Source organism: Phocoena phocoena, chromosome 5 (assembly GCF_963924675.1).
Source record: "Phocoena phocoena chromosome 5, mPhoPho1.1, whole genome shotgun sequence".
NCBI classification, from domain to species: Eukaryota; Metazoa; Chordata; class Mammalia; order Artiodactyla; family Phocoenidae; genus Phocoena; species Phocoena phocoena.
In genome coordinates this window covers 53,301,564-53,326,788 of record NC_089223.1, presented here as the reverse complement: position 1 = coordinate 53,326,788, position 25,225 = coordinate 53,301,564, and the positions used below count along the sequence as shown (strand labels likewise).

At 36.7% G+C, this 25,225-nt stretch overlaps 1 protein-coding gene across 1 annotated transcript in view; it reads right to left on the bottom strand.

Moving 5' to 3' along the window:
• Window positions 1-25,225, bottom strand: part of UBA6 (ubiquitin like modifier activating enzyme 6) — a 78,359-nt gene that overhangs the window by 51,177 nt on the left and 1,957 nt on the right. The window contains exons 2-6 of the mRNA XM_065877194.1: window positions 23,033-23,095; window positions 9,679-9,773; window positions 9,112-9,140; window positions 4,962-5,056; window positions 4,265-4,376 (exon numbers count right to left, since the gene is read on the bottom strand). Of these exons, the coding sequence (XP_065733266.1) occupies window positions 4,265-4,376; window positions 4,962-5,056; window positions 9,112-9,140; window positions 9,679-9,773; window positions 23,033-23,095 (394 nt within the window). The remainder of the gene's footprint in view (window positions 1-4,264; window positions 4,377-4,961; window positions 5,057-9,111; window positions 9,141-9,678; window positions 9,774-23,032; window positions 23,096-25,225) is intronic.

Below are 25,225 nucleotides of genomic sequence, written 5' to 3'. Positions count from 1 at the left end.
GTCTTTTCCTTTTCTTGTGTTTCCTGCCTAGAGACTTTCCTTTAGCATTTGTTGTAAAGCTGGTTTGGTTTGCTGTATTCTCTTACCTTTTGCTTCTCTATAAAGGCTTTAATTTTTCTGTCGAAACTGAATGAGATCCTTGTTGGGTAGAGTAATCTTGGTTGTAGGTTTTTCTCCTTCATCACTTTAAATATGTCCTGCCACTCCCTTCTGGCTTGCAGAGTTTCTGCTGAAAGATCAGCTGTTATCCTTATGGGGATTCCCTTCTAGGTTATTTGTTGCTTTTCCCTTGCTGCTTTTAATATTTTTTCTTTGTACCCAATTTTTGAAAGTTTGATTAATATGTGTCTCGGTGTGTTTCTCTTTGGGTTTATCCTGTATGGGACTCTCCGAGCTTCCTGGACTTGACTATTTCCTTTTTCATGTTAGGGAAGTTTTCAACTATAGTCTTCAAATATTTTCTCAGACACTTTCTTTTTCTCTTCTTCTTCTGGGACCCCTATAATTCAAATGTTGGTGTGTTTAATGTTGTCCCAGAGGTCTCTGAGACTGTCCTCAATTCTTTTCACTCATTTTTCTTTATTTTGCTCCCTGGCAGTTATTTCCACCATTTTATCTTCCAGCTCACTTATCCGTTCTTCTGCCTAAGTTATTCTGCTATTGATTCCTTGTAGAGTATTTTTAATTTCATTTATTGTGTTGTTCATCACTGTTTGTTTGCTCTTTAGTTTTTCTAGACCCTTGTTAAATGTTTCTTGTATTTTCACCATTCTGTTTCCGAGATTTTGGATCATCTTTACTATCATTACTCTGAATTCTTTTTCAGGTAGGTTGCCTGTTTTGTCTTCATTTATTTGGTATTGTAGGTTTTTACCATGCTCCTTCATCTGTAACACATTTTTTTGTCTTTTTTTTTTTTTTTTGATGGGTGGGGTTGTATTCCTGTCTTACTGGTTGGTTGGCCTGAGGCGTTCCAACACTGGAGTTTGCAGGCAGTTGGATAGAGCTGGGTCTTGGTGCTGAGATTAGAACCTCCGGGAGGCCTCACTCCAATGAATATACCCTGGGGTTTGAGGTTCTCTGTTAGTCCAGTGGTTTGGACTCAGAGCTCGCACCACAGGAGCTTGGGCCCAACCTCTGGAATAGGAACCGAGATCCTGCAAGCTGCAGGGTGTGGCAAAAAAAAAAAAAAAAAAAAGGAAAGAAAAAAAAAGAAAGATTAAAAAGCAGTAAAATATCAAAGAATAAAAAACAAAATAAATTTAGAAAGATAAAAAATATATTAGGAAAAATAAAAATATAATTGAAACAACTGCCAGAAGGTAAAATAAAACCATAACAGAAAAAGAAAGGGGCTGGGCAGGGGGCAGGGGAACAAGCCAAAAGAAGAGAACAATAAGTATAAAGAATAAAATAAAATTAGAAAAATAAAATATAAATGAATGAACAACAGTGAATCAACAAGGTAGAATAGAACTTCAATCTAAAAGAGGAAAAAGGAAGAGAGGAAAAAAATAAGAAAAAAAATAGCCTTGGCTATGGGGTCAGAGTTTAGGCAGGGATGGAACTTAGGCAGGCGTGGGGTTAGGGTGGGGCGGGACCTAGGCCGGTGCGGGGGGTGACGTTTGAGCATTGGACCAGGCCTAGGCTCAGGACCCACTGAGCTGGAAAAGGCCTTGGGGGCGGGGCTTAGGCAGGGTGACGTTCAAGCGTGGGGCGGGGCCTCTGCTTAGGACCCAGTCTGTGGGGCTTCCTCCCGTCCTCATAGATGTCCATGGTCCACCACCGGTGCTTGGTAGGTGCCCTAGTTGTGCAGAGACATGAATTCTGCATCCTCCTAGTCCACCATCTTGATTCCGCCCTCTGCCGAGTACATTCTTGCTTCAGTTTCTGATATATCCATTTCCCAGGGCCATCGGGCAGGCTGGCTCCTGACTGGTGTGCACACTCGTGCTGGTGGTCACAAAGACCGGAATTCTGCACCTGGAGAAACTTTTCGGCCGGCCGGGCAGCCACAGGGAGGTGGACAGGGGCAGTACTATGTTTTATGTTAAGTTCTCAGCTTGCGAAATTTTAGAATATAACGGATTATAAAGTTTACTCCAAACTTATGTGAGGGCAGGCCTATCGTTATGAACTCCCAGAGAAGATCTTTTTTTTAATTCAGAGCTCAAAAGAAAACAGACAAGCTTCTTGTTCTGATGGGCAAAGATTGTTCTCCTACACTCTTTCATTAAGGGTGTAGCTTTCTGAGGTTCCAGAGAGCTACAAAAGGTGGTATGTCTCAATTACACTTTTCCATCATATATAGACAAATTTTATCGTTTTTGTGTGACCATTAATTCACAAGAAATGTGGTTACTGATACAGGCAAACCCTGTCCCTGAAAATGACCACAGCCAACAGTTAACTGGTCTTCTGTTAGCTACCTATTCATTTTTGGTCTCTGAGCACCTCCCTTACATATTCTGACCTCATGTAATCATTGAAAAGGAAGTCTATTAAGCAATTCTATTGTAGACAGTCTATGAAGCATCTTTGTAGCAGGATGGATTTCAAGTTATCCAGTCAAGAATGGAAGTCTACACTGATTCTTAAGTGGGTGTGATATTATGATTATAGTAAGAAATATATATTTTGGTCTTCATCCAAGGTTCCTGCCACATAGCTCCTACCACACTTGTAATTTCCTATATAAGAGCTATAGGTGCATCTTTTGTTATAATATTTAGTTTTGTCCTATTTCCTGAAATAGCTTCAGAGTGATAAAGATGAAGTGAATGTCTTGTTATTCATAACAAGCCCTTTCAGCCACACCTGAGTTTATGTTAATGAGGAGACTTTTGGAAAGCCCCTAAGGATGGGGGCTGGTTGTTAGAGGAACCAACCTTAGTATGTGAGGTTCAGAACTTTCAGCCCTATCTCCCAGATCTCTGGGGCTGGAGACTGACTTAATCACCAACGGCCAATGTGTTACTCATTCATGCTTACATAATGAAGCCTCCACAAAAATCCCTGAACCAGGAGCTTAAGAGAGCTTCCAAGTTTGTGAACATGGCATACCTGAAGAGGGCATGGGAGCTTGGCAACCCTTTCCCCATACCTTGACCTATGAATCTCTTCTATCTGGCAGTTCCTGAGTTATAGCCTTTTACAAAAAACTGGTGATTTAGTAAGTAAACTCTTTTCCTGAGTCTGTGTGCTGCTCTGGCAAATTAACTGAACCTGAGGAAGGGGATGTGGAAACCTCTGATTTATAGCCAGTCCTCAGAAGCACAGTTTACAACCTGGACTTGAAACTGGAGTCAGAAAGGGTTGGAGGGTGTGGGTTCTTGTGGGACTGAGCCCTTAACCTGTGGAATCTAACACTATTTCTCCAGGCAGACAGTATCAGAACTGGATTAAACTGCAGGACACCAAGCTAGGTGTCCAGAGAGTTGGAGAATTGTTTGGTGCTGGGGGGAAAACCCACATGCATATAGTCACACAAGTGCCAGAAGTATTGAGATCTTAAAGAAACACAGAAGTGCTTTTCCCTAGACGATGGATAACATCATAATTTAATCACAGGGAAAATCAGGGTCAATCTAGTCATTTTTAGAACTTTCAAGGTGCTGAGAAATTTTGTTTTTATTTGTTACCTGACTTACACTGAATTGTTGGTCCACATTATTTACTTCCTTGTTCCTGGGTTACACATTACTCTCTGCCCATGGCCTTAGGAAGAGTATAGTGTGCTTTCCTGCTCCTTTACTTTGGGTTTGTCCATGTGACCTGCTTTGGCCAACAGACTATTAATGGAAGCAACACAAACAGAGGCTTAAAATGTGTTTGAATGGTTACACTCGCTCCTTTGCATTTCTGCTATTGCTATGAGACCATGTCTCAGGTAGCCTCCTGGTCCCAGAAGAGAGGTACACGGACCAGAACCCAGACTGTGGAGTTCAAGTTTAGCCTAGAATAGCAGAACTCAAACTGACATGCAGATGCACGAGAAAGAAATACATGTTGCTATAAACCACTAAATTTGGGTAGTTTTTCATGTACATTACTGTGAAAATAGCTGACCAATATATTTACTTTGTGAGTAGTTCCTAGGCCCTTTCCCTAAAACAAAGCACTTGAAATGTATTAGTCTAAGTCTTTTTACCTGAAATTTTTTGAGCTGCTCAACAGACTAGGTTAAACTAGTTATACTATATTAATACATAATGATTTGCCTTGGAGTCTGTCAATAACATCTAATATAAAATGGAGTACCAACCTGGTATTTATGTAAGAAGGAAAGATCGGTAGTTTCATTTAAAGGAATAGAAGATGATGTGACATGAACATATGGATTTAATTCTGCAATACGATGAAGTACAGCTTCAGCCCTAAAACAAGAAAAGAAAAAGAAAAAAGACTTTTACTACTCTTTCGTTCAATAAATATACTCAATCTTTCAAACTTAGACACTTTGATGACATCAGAAGAACGTGAATGTTACAAAATTTCATGGGAATTTAAACTGGAGAGGAATAAAAGAAGTTAAAACTTATTTTTACTAAACAATCTTGAGATGTAGCACACTGTCATATTCCATAGTAATAGCATATGTAATAGCATAGTAATAGCATAGTAATATGGAATATGAATATAGCATATTCACATAATCTCAAAGTGTACCCTTATAGGTCAATGCTCCTTAAGGCTCTTAATGATTCAGTAATAATAAAGACCTACTTAAACAATCTTAAAGAAATGCATTTCTAGGTAGCAATGTGAATGTATTAAATTTTTGACAAATATAAATAATTAAATGTCAACACTTACTTATCTACAGTAGAGTGAATTTATGGTTATGAGTTAAACAACTATGATTTAACTGGTGTTCTGGATACAGAAAATATTCTAAGTAACTACAACAGTAAGAAAAAAGAAAAATCCTATGATAATACATCAAAATATCTTATCTTCACCTGTTTCTCATACTAACAACATCATCTTCACAGAGAAAGAAGTTGGTTCCTAGATCCCATGCTTGGCATTCTTCTGTATCATGAATTGTAAGTGCCTTCAAAAAAGAGAAAACTATCTGTTAAAAGTCAGGAGTAAGACAAGGATGCTCACTATTTCCAATACTATTTACACTGACTTGGAAGAATTATCTAATTAGACAATAGAAAGTAATTAAAGTCCTAGTAATTGGAAAGGTTATAAAGTTAGATCCATTCACAGATGATATGACTATATACATCTGGAAACCCAGAAAAGTTCATGGAAAAACTACTCTGTTTTTTTTTATAACGCAAAATAATTTTTTAATGCTAGTATATGATTTTTTTGGTATAGATTGCTGTTACATTAACTTAAATATAGCTTCATTATTCAACTGTCAACTGTGAAGTGAGATAAGACAAATGTTAAAAGCAGGGTTTTGATTACTTAACACAGTAAAATTGTAATTCCAAGTTACAGACGTTCATGTAATGATAGTTGTATACTGATGACAATAAGAATAATACTTTCCACTTATGACATTTATCAATAACAATTCTCAATTAATTAAGTAAAAAATAATTAACATGATGGTAATATTGTAATTCCAAATAAATATACTATATGCTTGCTGTAGGTGTGTGTATATGTACTTTATTTTTCAGATAGTACTGAACCCTAGTTGACTTTAAAAAAATGAATAAATTAGGCATATTACCATGCAATTACATCACCAGGGTGCCTTTATGCTATGTGAAAAACTACTTTAAAAAACAGTAAGAGAATTTAAGTTTAGAAAAGTAGCACATTATACAGATCAACATATATACAAAGATTTTAAAAATTCACATAAACTAACATTTCCAAATGGTCATGTTCTAAGTAAGAAAGAAAACTGACTAACTGGAAAATATATTTTTAACTTATATTTCAAGCCACAAATCTTATAGAAAAAGGGGCAAGGTATATGAACGCAGAGTATACTGAAAAAGAAATACATAGGGCCCTTTAAAATATTTAAGCACGTTCAACCTTGCTCAAGAATGAAACACCTTTTCTCATTCATCAGAATGGCATAAATCCAAATTGGTGAGAGTGAAGTAAATCAGACATTCTCATACATTACTGGTGGGAATATGAAGTAGCACAAAACCTCAAAGGAAAAAAAATTGGCATTCTTTAGCAAAATGACAAGTACATTTCTCCTTTGACACAGCAATCCCACTTTTAAGAATCTATCACAAAGACACACTGGAAATAATACAAAAATACATATGTACAGGACTCTTAGCTGCAGCACTATGTGTAATAGCAACAGACTGGAAATAATCAAAATGTCCACCAATGAGGAACTGGGTATAATTACGTATGATACATCAACACAACATATATCCATGCAGCTATGAAAAAAATAAGTGAAAAAATATATTTATCACTATGGAGTAATACCAGGATATGCTGGTATGTGATAAAAAGCAAGGTAGAAGTATGGCACTTTACCTAAGAAAGGCAGGTGGGGATAAATATGTACATACACACATACAGATTTGCATGTCTATATGTATGTATTTGCTTATATTTAAAAACAGATTAAAAAAAGAAGGCAATCTAATAAGGGAAGGAGGAAATAGGGTAGAGAGATGCTAGACTTACCTGAATATACTTTGCTTTACAAATTTGACTTTGAATTATATGTCTCATATAATAATAAAACTAAATCAAATTAAAAAAGCAATCCCTAAAAATCCAAAGTAAAATGAATAAATGGACAAAACTATCTATTTGAATTTGTTGCATAATTACACAAAGGAATTATTTAAAGTGACTTAAGAAAGCAGTTAATTTGTCTGCCAAATCCAGATGGGATACTAAGGATAAAACAATTTATCTTAAACTGTTTTCAATAATCATATTGTTCTAATAATGCTGGAACTGTTATTCCAAAACTATGTCATAGATATAACAGGATATAATATAGGATAAAGCAAATAAGTAATCAGGTTCACGTCATTAAGACCCAAAACCTTATAGTAAGAGAAGAGATACAAATATAAAATCTAAGAAGTAAATAAGTAAGTACGCTGTAATCCTAAACTTGAAACTCAGAAATTTCAGTGTTCATTCACAATGAATGTTCTAGCTCTGTCCACTGGTAAGACTTTACAGGCAGTGACAACCAAAGAATACTGGGGTAGTGTCAAAAGGACTCAAGGACTTCAAGAAGATCCCCCAAAGCAAAGATGAAACAATCTGAGCATCAATGACTCAAAACACATCAAATATGTTTAAATCCATCATGATGTTCCCATACACACATACCACCCAAGTTTCACCTGTCACTGTTGAGGATTCAGAGAAAACCAGTGATTTTGAAAAGTAGTAAATAAAGGGGGAAAATCAAGTATTTATCTTGCCTTTTACACATGTACTAACTATATGTAGCGAAACCAAACAAGTGATGAATGGAAACTTTTCTAAAATATTATTCCCATTAATAAATGAAATAGAAATGACACAAATAGAAAATCACAGCCCCAATAAAATAATGATCTAGGCAGTGATCATTAATAGGTAGTAATAATCACAAAAAAAAGATAACAGAATATTATTTCCTCCTGATGGAAGAACACAATATCACTTGTGAAGCAGTAGTGCCAAAAGAATCAAATCTGAATCTGATTCTCTGGATATAACGACTAGTTTATAAGAAATACAGAGATGGAAGTACACATGACAAATAACCTGATTTCTTTAAAAAGTAAATTGAAAGAAAGAAAAAGAATCAGGGAAGGGAAATCTATTGATTCAAAGAAACCAAGTCCAGTATATGGACTTTACTTGGATCCTGATTAGAACAAAATAAATTTAAGAAAAATTCTTTCTTTAGACGACTGGGAAAATATGGACTCTAACTAGATACTTGACGATTGTGGTAGGCAGGCTTCAAAGATACCCCAATGATTCCCACTTCCTGATATTCAGGCCTTTGTGCAATCCTGTCTCCTCCTAGTGACTTGCTTTTAAGGACTACAGCATAGGTGATGGAATGTCACTTCTGAGATTAGGTTACAAAAGACTGCGATTTATCTTGCTAGCACATTCCCTTTTTTTTTTTTTTGCAGTATGCAGGCCTTACTGTTGTGGCCTCTCCCGTTGCAGAGCACAGGCTCCAGACGCGTAGGCTCAGTGGCCATGGCTCATGGGCCCAGCTGCTCCACGGCATGTGGGATCTTCCCGGACCGGGGCACGAACCTGTGTCCCCTGCATCAGCAGGCGGACTCTCAACCACTGCGCCACCAGGGAAGCCCCTCCCTTTCTTGTCTTTTGCTTGCTTACTCCGATGGAACAAGCTGCCATATTGTGAGCTGCCGTATGAAGAGGGCCACATGGCAAGGAACTGAGGGTGACCTCTGACTAATAGCCAGCAAGGGACTGAGGTGGGCAAGTTGAACGACACAACCTTGCCACTGAATCCTATCCATAACTACATGGGCAGGTTTGGGAAGCAGATCCTTTCCCTAGCCTCAAGATGACTGCAGGCCCTGCCAATATCGGTGACTGGAGCTTTGTGAAAGATCCTCAGAGGAATCTGCTAAGTTGCACCTGATTCCTGCCCCAAAGAAACTGAGGTAAATGCTGTTGTTTAAGTTGCTAAGTTCTGTTTAAAGATAACAATGATCTTAAAAAACTGTTAACGTTTTTAGGTGTGGAAGTGATACTGTGGTTATGTTTTCAAAAGGCACCCTTATCTTTTAGAGGTTTATAGTAAAATATTTAAGAATGATATAATAGGATGTCTGAGATTGATATTAAAATAATTTGGCAGTTGGGGGCAGTGGGGAATGGGAAGAAGATACATGAAACAAATCTGTCTATGAGCTAATAACTGCAGGTGCATGATGGATACATGGGGCTTTGCTAACACTATTCTCTTTTTTTGGATAATTTTGAAATTTTCTGTAATAAAAAGCTTTTTAAAAGGAGGAAAATAGAGAATTATGACAATTTTGCTACTAAATGAAGAAGGAATAATTAGGCCAAAGTGTAACTAATATTACCACTATGGATGAGAGGAAAAAAAAAAAAAGAGTTCATAACAAACAATTCTTCTTACCAAGGACATTTACTCACCTTAATCCCTGCAAGAACAAGATTCTTTGCTATAAAGGGGGAAGAAAAAAAAAAGGAATAGCTTAATATTAGGAATTGTATATTAGATATGTCTTCATGGAGTTTGGTTAAATCTCTGAATAATTTTAACTTTTTACTACCTAAGAAATATAGGTTCCTTAGAAAATATGGATGAACAAAAGGAAAAAAATAAAATTTTCCATAATCAAACCACACTGAGATAATCATTCTTGAAATTTCAGTGTATGCTTCCAGACATGCTGTTATGAATGTGTGCATGTGTGCTCTACCATAATGAATTAATGGATACAGAGAAAGATCATTAATAACTATCAACATCACAAAAAGAGAAGCAGGAGAGTCATTACTGGTTCCTTGTGGAAGAATGTAACAGTATGAAATACTCTTGCCCCAGCTGCCCCCCCCACCCAAAATCAAAACTGAACCTGATCAAGGTTTTGGATCTAATTTCCTTTATAGAAAATAATACAAGGGAAAGGAATTAAATTCTTTAAATTATGTTGCTCAAAAGCATCATATAAAATTATGAATAAAAATACTGCTTACCAATTTCCAAACCAAGACCACCCATACCACTTAAGAAAACATGGGACTTGGCCATCTTCTGCATTGCTGTGTCTCCAAGAACGTACCTCTGTCGACTACATGTAAAACACAATGAAAATTATTTTACCAAAATTGTATATCCTTTTAAAATCATTTGTGAACTAATAACCTGGCAGCTAGATCCTGCCCACAGACTTGTTTTGGATCACTTGCATAGTGTTTAAAAGTTCTTAATTAATGTCAAATATATGACATATTTTTAAAAATTAGAAGATTTGGCACCACAGTCCACATTCCCTCATGGCTACAGAGTTGAGTAGGAGTTGTCCTGTTCAGAGAGGGAGGACTATGTGATCTAGATTTGCCACAGTTCCCATCCTTCTCCTCTCATTTACTACCTTGGTGGCCACCACCAGCATCTGAGTTTGCCACTTCCACTTAAAGCCTTTCACTGTGAAAAGGATTTCTCAGGCAAAAATTTGGTTTCCTTCTTGGAGTTTAGATGACTTAAGTAGTTTTCAAACATTATTTTAAATATAAAAGCTGATAAATTATATAAAGGACCTTGTTAAGTCATCCATCCTAACAGTCACAAGGCAGTATCAGGATGAGAATTTCAAAAAATACACATTGGCAATTTTAAAAAGTTAGATATAATAATAGTCAATAGTAAGAGTTTATTTGAAAGAACATTCATTAACTTGATGCTATACTAGTTTTTGAAGATAGGGGCATTCTAATGGCTTCTCACCAGAATTATTTTGAAAGATGAGTTCAGTATAAATAAATAATTCCAGAGCCCCTTGGGTTGCAAGTATTTCTTTTGGCTTTTTTTTTTTTTTTGCAGTATGCGGGCCTCTCACTGTTGTGGCCTCTCCGTTGCGGAGCACAGGCTCCGGATGCGCAGGCTCAACGGCCATGGCTCACGGGCCTAGCTGCTCTGTGGCATGTGGGATCTTCCCGGACCAGGGCACGAACCTGTGTCCCCTGCATCGGCAGGCGGACTCTCAACCACTGCGCCACCAGGGAAGCCCAAATATTTCTTTTGGAATTGACACACATGCACATTTACAGATGCTGGTTTAATGTATGTTTAATATATAGATGTTTATTTAATTTCCATATTTCATCTATTGATATTCAAGATAAAAGCCTGAAAAAGGGTCTCTTGTTTAGTAAGAAGAAACTTTATAAACACAAGCTATCTTTACTATTTCCATCCTTACTCCCTACAATATATAATAAAAGCTAGACTTTTCTTCGTTTTTTAAATTTTATTTTATTGAAGTATAGTTAACTTACAATGTTGCTAGTTTCTGCTATACAGCAAAGTGATTCAGTTATACATATATATATATTCTTTTATTATATTCTTTTCTATCATGGCTTATTACAGGATATTGAATATAGTTCCCCATGCTATACAGTAGGACCTTGTTGTTTAACCATTCTATATATATAAGTTTGTGTCTGCTAATCCGAAACTTCCAATCCATCCCTTCCCCACGGCAACCACAAGTCTGTTCTCTATTAGACTTTTCTTTTTAAATTGGTATTCACCATTTCTGCTTCAGAGATAAAATCGATTTATTTATTTATGAAATATTTATTGAATATCTACTATGGTATGTATGGAACAGTGTATTATATAGTCTTACAACCCTTATTTGTGTATTCCTAAACAATATATTTAAGTTTTGTCTGTTTTGTAACTTTATATAAACAGGATCATTTGAATACTTTTATGAGTTATTCGTATCAACGTAGCTGTTCATTAATTTTCATTTCATGTTGTATTCTATTATACTGTACTATTCTATTGTGATAATTTACCATAATTTACCTATTCTACAGTTTTTGACAGTTACCAATAATGAGACTGCGTATTCTTATATATGTATTATGGTACAAGTGCAGTAGTTTCTATAGCACATATACCTAGGAGAGGAAATGCAGGGTTAACTATTAGACAACGCCAAACTGTTTTCCAAAGTGGATGTACCAATTTACTCTCCTCCTGGCAGTGTATCAAAGCCCCCATAGTTTCAAATCCTTAATGTGTTGGAAAAAGTTAACATAGCAGGCCTGATCTTTAGCCTGCTTATGGGAGCTAGCCCTTGGCCACTGCCTGTGAACTTGGCTTTTGAAATGTTTCCTATGCTAATAATTCTACTTTTCTATTTTTCTTCCCTGAGTTTCCTGAAATAAAAACTCCTTAATTTTTAGGTTTTCTGTTCTAAAATACACATGTAGAACTTTTTTTTTTTTTTTTGTGGTACGCGGGCGTCTCACTGCTGTGGCCTCTCCCGTTGTGGAGCACAGGCTCCAGACGCGCAGGCTCAGCGGCCATGGCTCACGGACCTAGCCGCTCCGTGGCATGTGGGACCCTCCCAGACCGGGGCACAAACCCGTGTCCCCTGCATCGGCAGGCGGACTCTCAACCACTGTGTCACCAGGGAAGCCCCACATGTAGAACTTTAACTGATCTTAAACAGCATCCCAAATTTTGATCCATAGTAGTTTAAATTACTATTCTCCAATTTTAATCATGATTCTTTTTTTGACTTATGGGTTCATCTGAAGTGTATTTTTAAATTTCTAATTTTATGAGGCATTTTACAATTACCTTTTGTGTTGACTTCTAGCTTAAATGTATTGTGAATAGACATCACAATCTATATAATTTTCACTCTTTAATATTTGAGAAATTTCTTTGGTCAATTTTACAAATGTTCCATGGGTTCTTGAAAAGAATGTGTACTCTACAGTTGTTAGATACAACATTCCTTATATGTGCATTAGATTAATCTTAATAATCATGCTGATGAACTCTATACCTGTTCTGACTTTTTTGTTCGCTTGTTCTCTTGATTACTAAAAGCAACATTTAAAAAATGCCCCACTATGATTGTAAATTTGTCTATCTTCCTTATATATCAGTACCTGAACAGTGCTGACATGTAAGAATAACAGCTAAAACTCAGTGTTTATTACACACCATGCACTGTTTTAGTGTTTTATTTGTATTAACTCATTTAATCCTCACAAAAATTCTGTAAGTTCTATTGTTATTCCCATTTTTACAGAGAGGAAAACTTAATCATAGAGAAATTAAGCAATTTATAAATAGTGGAGGCAAGATTCAACCCAGGCAGTCTGGTCTTAGCATCCATATTCTTAACCACTATACTACACTGCACATAGATTAAGAAAGTTAAATCATTCTACAAGGCTTTTACAGGAAGAAAAAAAAATCAGTTCCTGACCTAATTCTTCCCTACCCTGATTCCCAAGTCCTAAGAACAACCACCCTCAATTCTTTTAATTATTTCTTCTAATATTTACCCCCTTATTTCTCAATAACATGTCTGTACTTTTTCTTGATTTTTCAGTTTTACATATTACCTATTAACTTCCAACTAAGAAAGACAGAATGACTTTTCTGAATACAAATCTAGTCAAATCATTTTCCTGCTTTAAAAACTCCAGTGGTTTCCTATTTCCCTTATGATAAAGTCTAGACTCTAATATTAGTCACAAAGCTGTTCATAATCTAGTCCCTGCTTGGCTCTCCAGTCTCATTTTTGTCACTCTACCAACAAACTCCATGTTCCAGGTGTACTAAAGGTTTTCAGTTCTCCAAACGTGTTTTCTCTTTGGCTATTAGATGTTTTTCTGAAATATTCCTCTCCCCCACTATTTTATGCCTGAATAACTCCTACTTGTCCTCAGGTCTCAAATTATATATTATTTTCTCCCATGATACTTCCCCTGATACCCCTAAACTTTCATAAAACAGTGTTAGATCATCTTCTGTGTGCATCCATAACACCCTACATTCAATCTATTATAACAATTAACACAGTGCATTTTCACTATTTGTCTATTTTTCCTAGGAGATGTAGATTCCTTAAGACAGGGCCTGCCTTATTTACTACTGTATCCCCATTGACTAACAGGGCCTGGAGCATAGCAGACACACAAAACCAATTTGCTAAATTAATGAAAGAAATGAACTGGCACACAAGAACAACACTTTTATGCTCTACTAAGCAGAGGGCTTGAATTCTTTTTTCTACGTTCACAGTCACAAAAACTATATTAGAAAAATGTTTTTCATCTCACACTTGTCTTCATCAATTATTTTTAAGATTACTTAGGTAAATAATGAATAGCCATGACACAAACGTGGTTATAAATGACAAAGAACATCCAGACAAAAGAATACAATTAAGATATATGAGTCAAGGTTTTCAAAGAATCATATAATCTCAGACAAATTCTCAACAGTTGATTAAATTACCTGCCTTTTCAATGCTGGCCACCAAGGGTAAGGGTACTAAGTAAGTGCCTAGTTTGTGCTAGGCAATGGCAGGTACTCTGCAATTGACCCTTAAATCTTACCTGATGGGATTTAAAGAGCTGAGAGTGTAACTTCAAGCCCAGCACTGATACATTACAGCTGACTGTATTAAATAGACATGCAACATACCAGTGAATGTACCCAGTAAAAAGGAAATTTCCAAGGCTAACTACTCTACTTTTAAAGAGTCCTATTTATTAAAGATTCTCCCTTTAATGAAGGTACAATATCTCCCTGTAGTTTTCACCACTAGTCCTAATTTTACCTCCTTGGGGCCATAGGGAACTTGTGTAATCCCTCTTCTATGTGACAGCCCTCCAAACATTTGAAGATGGTATTCAGGTTCCTCCAGGTTTCTCCAGGCTAAACATCTCTAGTTCCTTAAACAACTCCAAACATGGCATCATTTTGAGTCCCCCTCAACACTCTAATCACTATCTTCTGGATGTACTTCAATTATCTTCAGGCATTCATAAATTTATTAAAATATCTATTTCAAGGCAGGCACTGGCACTGTGTGGGGATCAAGATAGCAACAACCTCATGAGGTACTGTGAGGATTAAATTATTTAAAATAAAATATATATAAAATACCTAGGAGGATGCCTGCGACATGTTATTGGGGGAGATAAATAATCAAATAGTCCATTATTAAGTACTATATACAGAAGTACCAGAAACTAAGGGAACCTGAAATCCAGAAGAGAAAGTGATTATCTCTATCAGTGGAGGTCATGGAAAGCTTCACAAATGAGGTTCATCCAAGTTGAAATCTGAAGACTTAAGAGGAGTTAAATTAATCAAAGAAGGAAAAGCATTCTATGCTAGGAAAAAGAAAAGCATGAAGAAGAACGGCAGGTAAGAGATATATAGTATGTACCTAAGACTTCCACTTCTGGCCTTGGTTAAGTAACAGGGACCAGATTTATCCTCTTTCTGCCTTAAACAATTGAAAACTGGACAATATAAATGAAACAACAGATTTGAGACATTGGAAAATAGGTAACTGAGGACAGTAATCTCAGAGGAGAAAAATAAATGAGGTGAGTTTTATGATTGCCTAGCCTGGAGAGTTTCCAGGAGACAGAGCAGGAAGGGAAACCTAAGAAGAGCCTGGTGGTCTCCTTGTTGAATTGAAGAGAGCGAGTTGTAAATTCAAAGCTAGAATTTGTGAGCAGAAAGATGCACAGAGAGAACACCAGACATCTGTAGAGGGTTCTCCTTGAGTCTTCAGCTAAGTTACGATGAGGAAACAACCTCAAGCTGGGGAAAGAACCAGGTGACAAGTGCAAGTGAAACAATCACTGTTTTTAAAAAGGGTCAGAAAGAGTTTATGTTCCTCTCCAGCCAAATGGAAAACCTTATAATACAGAGAGCACTGGATAGAATACTCCAAAGAATATTACATCAATACTGGGGGAAAAGTAGCCTCAGAATTGAGTCTCCTCTCATCTCACCTAACAAAGCTTAAAAGTAAGTAAGCCTTGAGAAAATAAAATTGTTTTCAAGTAATTTAACTGTGTCCCTGAAAAAGCTCAAGAATATTTAAAGGAATTCAAGGTTATCCAGCAACCAAAAAAGTAAAATTCATAATGGCTGACATACACTAAAAAATTACAGATATGCAAAAGAGCAAGAAAATACAACTTACAGTGAACAGAAAAATCAACAACAGAACACATTTAGAAATGACAGATGATAGAATGTGTAAACAGGCATTAAAATAATTAAAAATATAATTCATATGCTCAAGAAGCAGCAAAACTTTCAGAGATGAAAACTATAAAATCTAAGATGAAAAATACTCTGAATGGAATTAACAACAGATTCGACACTGCAGAAGTGAACCTGAAAACATGGCAATAGACTTTACAAACTGAAACACAGAGATGAAAACAAAAAAGACTGGGAAAAAAAAAACCAAACAAACCCCCAAACCCAGAGCTTAAATGAGCTGCAGGACAACTTCACTCGGTCTAATATATGTGAAACTGAGGTCCCTGAAAGAGACTAGAGAAAGGGGGAGAGAAAAACAAAACTGAAGAACTAAACAGTTAAAATTTTTCCAGGAACACAATAAACTCACAGACCATGATGCAAACAAAGAACAAGATACATAAAGAAAACTATACCAAGGCATATCATAATTATTTAAAACTGGGGATGATGAGGAAATATCAAAAAAATCAGAGAAAACAGATCATGCAGAGGAAAGGTACAAATGACAACTTTCTCCCAGGAAAGCAGTACAAATCAGATGGCAGCGGCACACCATTTTTATAACACTGAAAGGAAGACACTGTCAACCTAAAATTCTATACTCAATTTCAAAAAAAGGAAGTAAAGACTTCATTGGACATACAAAAGGTGAAAGAATTCATTGCTGGCAGACCTTCACTATAAGAAATGTTATAGCAAATCCTCAGGCAGAAGGAAAATGATACCAGATGGAAATCTTAATTTACACAAAGGAATAGAAAATATCAGAAATGACAAATCTATGGATAAATACAAAACCCCCTTTTCTTTATTTGTAAAATCTCTTTTAATGATAATTGACTGCTTAAGCCAAAACCAATAACGTACTGTGAGTTTATAACATATGTACAAGTAAAATGTTAAGACAACAATAACTCAAATCCTGGAACAGGAAAAACAGAAGTACACTGTTGCAACCTTCTTATGTCATACAGGAAGTGACAGAATAAGATTTGAACATACACTGTGACACATTAAAGATGTACACTATAAATCATAAAGTAATCACTAAAAAAGGCAAAAGAAAGAAGTACAGTTGACTCTTGAACAACACAGGTTTGAACTGTGTGGGTCCACTTACACGTGGATTTTTTTCAATAAATATACAGTCAGCCCTCCATATTCACATCTGAGGATATGGAGGGCCAACTGCATTCATTGTACTACATCACTTGATATAAGAGGCTTGAGCATCCATGGATTTTGGTGTACATGGAGGCTCCTGGAACCAATCCCCCAAGGGTAGTGAGGGTCACCTGTAGAGTAACATGCCAATTAAAGGAGATAAAATATAATTAAAATACTCAATTATTCAAAAAAAAAAAAAGGAGAGAGAGAAAAAAAGGAACACCAGTAACAGATTAGGCAATTAGAAAACAAACAGCAAAAACAGTATCAACATTCCACATTAAATATAAATGGTGTAAACACTCCATTAAAAGACAAACTGTCAGGGACTTCCCTGGTGGTCCAGTGGTGAAGAAAACACCTTTCAATGCAGGGGACGTGGGTCTGATCCCTGGTCAGGGAACTAAGATCCTACAAGCTGCGGGGCAACTAAACCCTCGTGCCACAACTACTGAGCCTTTGCGCTCTGAAGCCCGTGTGCCACAACTAGAGAGAAGACTGCGCCACAAATAAAGAAGCCCGCACGCTGCAATGAAGAGCCTGCGCGCCACAACTAAGACCCAATGCGGCCTAATTAATTAATTTTTAAAAAAAAGACTGTCAGATTGAATAAAAAGAAAAATCCGACTATATTCTATCTATAAGGACCCCAATTTGAATACACAAATGAAAGTCAAAGGGTGGAAAAAGATATCATGCTACCAATAATCAAGAGAAAAGCAGACTTTTAATATCAGATAAACAGATTTCAAAGAAAATCACCAGGATACAGAGAGCCATTTCATAATGATAAAATGGTCAATACATCAAGAGGACATAACAATTCTAAATGTTTATGCACTAATAACAGAGCTTCAACCTATGTGAAGCAAAAACTGGTAGAACTGAAATAAGAAATATACAAACAGGAAATTATGGACAACACCACTCTCTCAGTAACTGATATAAAGAATGACAGAAAATCAGTAATGATACAGAAGAGCTGAACAACACTATTAATCGATTTGACCTAATTGACATTGATAGGACAATCCAATAAATAACAGAATACACATTCTTTCCAAATGCACACAGAACATTGATCAAGATAAACCATATTCTGCACTAAAAAGCTTTAAAAAAAATTTAAGTCACACAAATTATGCCCACTGATAACAGTGGGCAGGCTGATGCCCATGCTGTTTGCTATAAGTAATGAAATCCTGTCTCTAACCCAGATGTTTCACACCTTATGTTAGCATCCACTAAAGAATAATAGGCTAGCTTTTAGCTTGTAAACAGGGCAAAATCAAATCCTAGACCCTGACAATATATACATAAATTTTGAACAAGGCTAAAGAATAGGATGTCAGAGTGTAAAGTGGTGAGAAGTGACATGGAGGCTAAAAAGAAAGATATGGCCATAACTCATGGTAAATTAGAAGCTACTGAATTCATAGGTACAGTACTATTCTTCATGATTTATTTGCAATTTGTGCACATTTTCTCATTAAATATTTAATGAATAAATGAAAGAAATGACTGGACTTAAAGGTTAAGTAACCTAAGATCATACACTAATAAATGGAGAATGATTCAAATTCATATCTAATACCTAAGTTCAAACTGTCAGCTACTGTTACGCTGTATCCATAAAAGGGCTTAAATGTATATTGTACAGTTTGGCCTCATCAGTGTAGATTATAGGGAATCATTTAAGGATTTTTAAGCCAAGAAGCCATGGACTCCAAGGTAAGTGCCAAAAATACAACTTTGAATAACTTATGAAAGATGGATTAGAGACAAGAATAGTTTTAAAGAGAACACATAAGAGAATATTATAATAGCTCAATTGAGAGATTCCAAATGCAGGGAGAGAAAATGAAAGAGCTGGAATTAAGAGTTGTTTAAAAATAAAGGATTTAAAAAAGTTAATTTGGAAGATGACAAACAGGGAATAACCTAAGATGACACCAAGGTTTCTAGCTTAGGTTACTGAGTGGGTGTGGCACCATTTAATTAAGCTTGAGAATGGGAAGAGGGAAGGAAAAGGATTCCAATGGTGTTGAGTGCTACTTAATGCTGAAAATTTTATATTAAGTTTTTGCGTGAACACTTTAAGACTTAGACATTATTTTTAAGAGATGTTATTCTTATTTACACATGAGAAGTAGAAAGATTAAATAACTAGTTTTGGTTCATATAAATGTCAGGATTGGATGTGAACATTATCCTCTAAATCCAGAGACCATGTTCATTTCACTGTACAATAGTGTTTCTCTAAGAAGTAGATATTCTAACACAACATTGTAAATCAACTATATGTAAATTTAAAAAAAGGTAGTTATTTGCTCAACATCTGCCTGGTTTACCTTTAAAGTACCTTGTGGACGTCCCTGGTGGTCCAGTGGTAGAGAATCCGCCTTCCAATGCAGGGGATGCAGGTTCAATCCCTGGTCGGGGAACTAAGATTCCACATGCCACAGGGCAACTAAGCCCACGTGCCACAACTATTGAGCTTGCTCACCTCGATGAGAGAGGCCATGTGCTGCAATCTACAGAGCCCACGTGTCCTGGAGCCTGTGTGCCACAACTAGAGAGAGAAAACCTGCACATCACAACTAGAGAGAAACCTGAGCAGACTGCATGCCGTCATGAAAAGATCCTGCGTGCCTCAACTAAGACCCAACACAGCCAAAACAAACAAACAAGAAAACAGCATCCTGTGTGCATTTAAAAACAAAGGTCTTGAGCTTGGAAGAAGAAAGCTGAGGAAAGGGATTCAAATATAGACAGAAAGCTAAAATCATGGAAATGGATGTGAACTAGAGTATGAACTGAGACAAAAATCCTCAAGTTGGAACCTGGCATTTATGGTGCAGGCAAAGCAAGAGCAGACTAAGAAAAGTCTCAGAAAGAAGTCAAGTAGAAGCAAATCCAGAAAAACTGTTATCTCAAAAGCCAGAGAAGTTTCCTCTAGTATTACACTAGAACACACACAGTTTTGATACTATTATGACTGTATTAATCCAGAAAGCTAAGAATGCCCTGGTGCTGCTCTGATATTCACACCTTGTTCATATAGTGATCTTTACACAGGAACCTATATGCAAGGAACATAAAAAAAGAGACAGCAAAGTATCACTAACTGAATTAGTTTTAATTACCTCCAACAGAGAGTTCTTTGGTAAAAGCAGAGTTAGAAAACCAAGGCTTTAGTCCTAAATTAGGACTCATTCATTTCTTTAGATAAATCTTGGGATTAGCAGGCTCAGGCATATCTTCAGAGGAAAAGAAATGGGCAGATCTACAGAACTGGCTCAAGTCTAACTAGCTGTCTAACTCACCCAGCAATTTGCTGGCAATAAAGATGCAAAATTAAATAGAGATGGGGCCCAGAATGCTGTCAGAAGTGCTCCCCCACCCCAAAAAAGAAATCTTTAGATTCTGAGAACAATTTCAGGTTTAGTTGATCAGTAACTATGAGGTAATTTAAGATTGAGTAATAAGAAAAAAGTGAAATATATTTAACAAGCCACTTTGTTAAAGTAGGTATTGAAACTGCCCTAAAAATATTTCCTACCTAAATATATGTACAAATATCAGACTTAGTTAACATTCAAAATTTGTAGATTTTACAGAGTTTCAGTTTCGTAGGAAAGCCTAAATGTTTACAAATAATTATAACCTGAGATTCAATTATTCATATCTGGGAAAAACTTGTATACCTAGTAAATATTAAACAAATTTCAATGACAATATTTAGGAATAAATAAATAGTATTTAAAGTATTGACCTTGGGGACTTCCCTGGTGGTGCAGTGGTTGGGAATCTGCCTGCCAATGTAGGGGCATGGGTTCGAGCCCTGGTCCAGGAAGATCCCACATGCTGCGGAGCAACTGGGCCCATGCGCCACAATTACTGAAGCATGTGCGCCTAGAGCCCGTTTTCCACAACAAGAGAAGCCACCGCAATAAAAAGCCCACGCACTGCAATAAGAGTAGCCCCCACTCACCGCAACTAGAGAAAGCCCTTGTGCAGCAATGAAGACCCAACCCAGCCAAAAATAAACTAAAAAGAAAAGACAACAGGTGTAAACGCATAAACTATAGTAAGAAGTAGTCTAGTATGGCCAGTGTACTCAGAGGAAAAGGTAGGTTTGGACTAACAAATAGCATTGGGAAAATTGGATTTCCAAAACAAAAGATGAAAAGATTAGAATTTAGACCTCTACCTTATACCATCCACAAAATCAACTCAAAATGGATTAAAAACTTAGACAAAAGACCTGAAACTATAAAACTTCTGGAAGAAAACACAGGAGGGAAACTTCTCAGCATTGGTTTTGGCAAGGATTTCCTGGATATGACACCAAAAGCACAGCGATAAAAGCAAAAACAGACAAGTGAGACTACCGCAGACTCAAAATCTTCTGCATAGTGAAGCAAACAATCAGCAAAATGAAAACGCAAACTATGGAATGCGAGAAAATATTTGCAAACCAGGTATCTGATAAGGGGTTTAATGTCTAAAATATATAAGAAACTACAACTGAATAGCAACCCCCCCCACCCTGCCTATAACCTAATTAAAAAATGGGCAAGGACTAGACATTTCTCCAACAACAACACACAAATAGCGAACAAGAATATGAAAAGGTGCTCAACATCACATATCATCAGGGAAATGCAAAAACACGAGACAGCACCTCACACCTGTAAGGATGGCTATAATAAAACAAGAATAAAACCCGAGAAAATAACAAGTGTTGGTGAGAATGTGGAGAAACTGGAATTCTTGTGCATTGTTGGTGGGAATGTAAAATGGTCCAGATGCAATGGAAAACAGTATGGAGGTTCCTTAAAAAATTAAAAATAGAACTACCTTATGATCCAGCAATACCTGATCCTATATGAACTGCTATATATGATACCTAAATTGCTGTATAACTTTCAGTCCAGCAAACTGACTACAAGCGAACTGTAAGCCTACTTACCTAGCTTTGCAAATGGAAAATTTAATCTCCGGTTTACTGAAAATTATGTTCATTAATCAGCCATTATAGGATTGGAGGGATATAAAAATGTTTCACAAGGACTGTAACAAATAATGAAAAAAATTAGCTAATGCTATCTCAAGGAGCTGCCATTTGTTTTCCCAAGAATATGATCAGAAGGACATTAAGAACATCGTAATTACAGATGAAGAGTCCAAATTTAAGATGACTTCGGCGGTATAATCATAGTCAGGAGACCACATGGTGAAACAGTTTTCACGTAAGCAAAATCAAGTTAGTCTTTATCTCTTCTTCCAAGGTATAGCGCAAAATGTGACTTGAAATCAACATACCAGGTGGTATGTATCAGCTCCTCCTAAACTGCTCAAAATTGACTCTGCATCCCACATAAAAAAATATAGAAAAATCCAAAATACATGATGAGCCTATTGTTCCAAATTCTACCTACATAAAATTTATTTTTTCATGATTACTTATAGAGGAAATCTAAAAACTTTTAAACTGAGAGTATACTATCTTTCATGCAAACATCTCAAAGTATCTACTAGAAATGACAGCAATTTATGTGTTTTTAATTTTTCTTTAATTTTGAAAAAAGTATTTTTATTTCATGAAAAAATATGGCAAAAAAAGTCCCACTAAATTCCATTCAAATCACAGCTCTTCAATCACAAAATACTTCTCCACTGTCTATACAGTGCAAACATGCAATGTTGTTAATGAGATCACAGTGAAGTTAACATGGTCTCTAGATGCTACTGTATAACTAACTAAAGTGAAACGAATTGTCTCTCATGAGACTCCTGCACTATCAAGAACATAAATATGTACTCCTGTCCAGAAACAAGAGGTATATTTTGTAGTGGATAGCAAAATCATTTTTAGTCATATCATCTAAACCTAACGCAACCAAGATTTAAATATTATTCAAGCTTTCAGCCTACAGTAAAAAAAACAAAAAAAGAAAGCCGAATTTTTAACTTGAGTGGAACTCTTAGAATATATATTACAAAATTTTGCATAGGCCTAATGGTGTCTTTGAATAAAACTACTCCGTTACTGGAGAACAATGAATGGGGAAAATGTTTCAGTTTCCATAAGGTACTTACCTGTATAATGCATCATCAATCTCCACAGATTCTGTTGGCATATTGGGCAAATTTGTATTCACACTGAAAAAAGAAAACATAACTTATAAGGGCCAGTACGGCTATTCAATACTCATATTCTGTAATACTCATATTCAATTATACATGGGATCAGATTCACTAGTTACTAAAACAGGTTTTACAAACCAGGTATATATTTTATTATTTACCACTTTACTTAGATTTTAAAACTAGATCAAGATTAAATTCACTGACTGCCTACCCTGTATTATAAAATTAGAGCCCATGGTTGTTTTATTCTCACGTGTTGTTTATCAATGCTACATATATATATTCTGATGGATCTATATTTTAGCAATTTTATTTGAGTGTCCCATAAACCTTCTATAATATACACACTTGGAATTTACCATATAATGATATCTAAGCTTATTTCTACATGTTTGACCTTTCCTCTGCCCTCCAGATTTTATGCATCTGCCAGAACAATATTCTGATGTCTAACTGGTATCACAAACATAACAAGCCTCGGGCTTCCCTGGTGGCGCAGTGGTGGAGAGTCCGCCTGCTGATGCAGGGGACACGGGTTCGTGCCCCGGTCCGGGAAGATCCCACATGCCGTGGAGCGGCTAGGCCCATGAGCCATGGCCGCGGAGCCTGCGCGTCTGGAGCCTGTGCTCCGCAATGGGAGAGGCCACAACAGTGAGAGGCCCGCATACCACAAAAAACAAAAAAAAACATAACAAGCCTCAAATAGAATTCAATTTCCCTTGCTTAATCTATTCTTCCCCAGCCTTTCCCAACTCACTTGGGACCACCAAGCAAATGATGCCACCATTTACTCACATGCTCTGGCCAAAAATCTAAGGATCTTTACTTGTTCCCTTATTTTCTCTATCTGTGAGTGCTGTTAGTTCTACCTTCAAAAGGGATCTCACATCTGATCACTTCTCACCATTTCAGTCAATACAATCTCAGGCCAAACCATCATCATATCTCATCTGAACTACTTCAAAGGCCTCCTAAAGTATTCTATTTCTATTGCCCTTCCCTTTAATTAATTTTCCATCTAACAGCCTAAAACGTTTAGAATGTAGTCAGACATTACTCCCTAACTTAGAATTATCCTTCAGTAAGTTTTCTTTACCCTTAGAACAAAATTCAAACACCTTAGCATACATAATAGGGCCTTTATGTATGTCTCCCAGTTAGTTACCTGTCCAACCTCAACACCCACACCTCTCCCTCTGGCTCACTATCTTCAGCTACACTGGCCTACTTGATGGTTCTCAAAAAGCCAGGCTTGCTATCACTTCAGTGTTTTTACACTTGCTATTCCCTTTGCTTCAAATGTTCTTCCTTCAGATCTCTGAAAAACTGACTATTACCATTTAAGCCTCTATTAAAATATTGCTTCACAAACATCACAGACCATTCGGGATCACCCCACTGAAACTGAGCAGGACCCTGTGGGGCCTTCCCTGGGACAGATTTCCCCTCCCCGCTTGTTTGTACAAAAGTTTTAGCCTCCTAGGCTTTCCCCGAGTTCCAAACAGCAAATTTAATCAGAGAGATGAGAAAATGTACAAACAAAGGAAAGCAGTCAAAGTAATAACAGTTTAGCCATAAAACAAGTCAAGGACCTGTCGTTGTCTTGCAAATGCCAGAACTCCCACAGGTGGACGAAGTTAACTGTGTGCTGAACTGCTGATCAACTGGAACCAGAAGGTTGATGACTGAGGTTCCAAAAACATTACCTTGTTACCTCACCATCAAGCAATCAGAGAACTGAGCATGGATCACACACCCCACAACCCTCTCCCTTCAGACTGTCTTTAAAAACCCTTCCCTGAAAGCCAATGGGGAGTTTCTGTCTTCTGAGCATGAGCTGCCTGCCCATTCTCTTTGCTTGGCCCTGCAATAAACTGTACTTTTCTTCACCATTACCTGGTGCCAGGAGATTGGCTTTGGTGTGCACTGGGGAAGCAGACCAAGTTTGGTCTAGTAACACAATCAACGAAGTGGCTCCCTAACTTGTTAACCTGCTGTATTTTCTTCAAATCATTAATTATGTATTTTTTTCATTAACTATCATCTGCCTTCCCCTATAGAATATATGATCCATTAGGAATTCACTACTGTATTCCAAATCCCTAAAACAGTACCTGACATTTAATAACAAGAGCAAACATG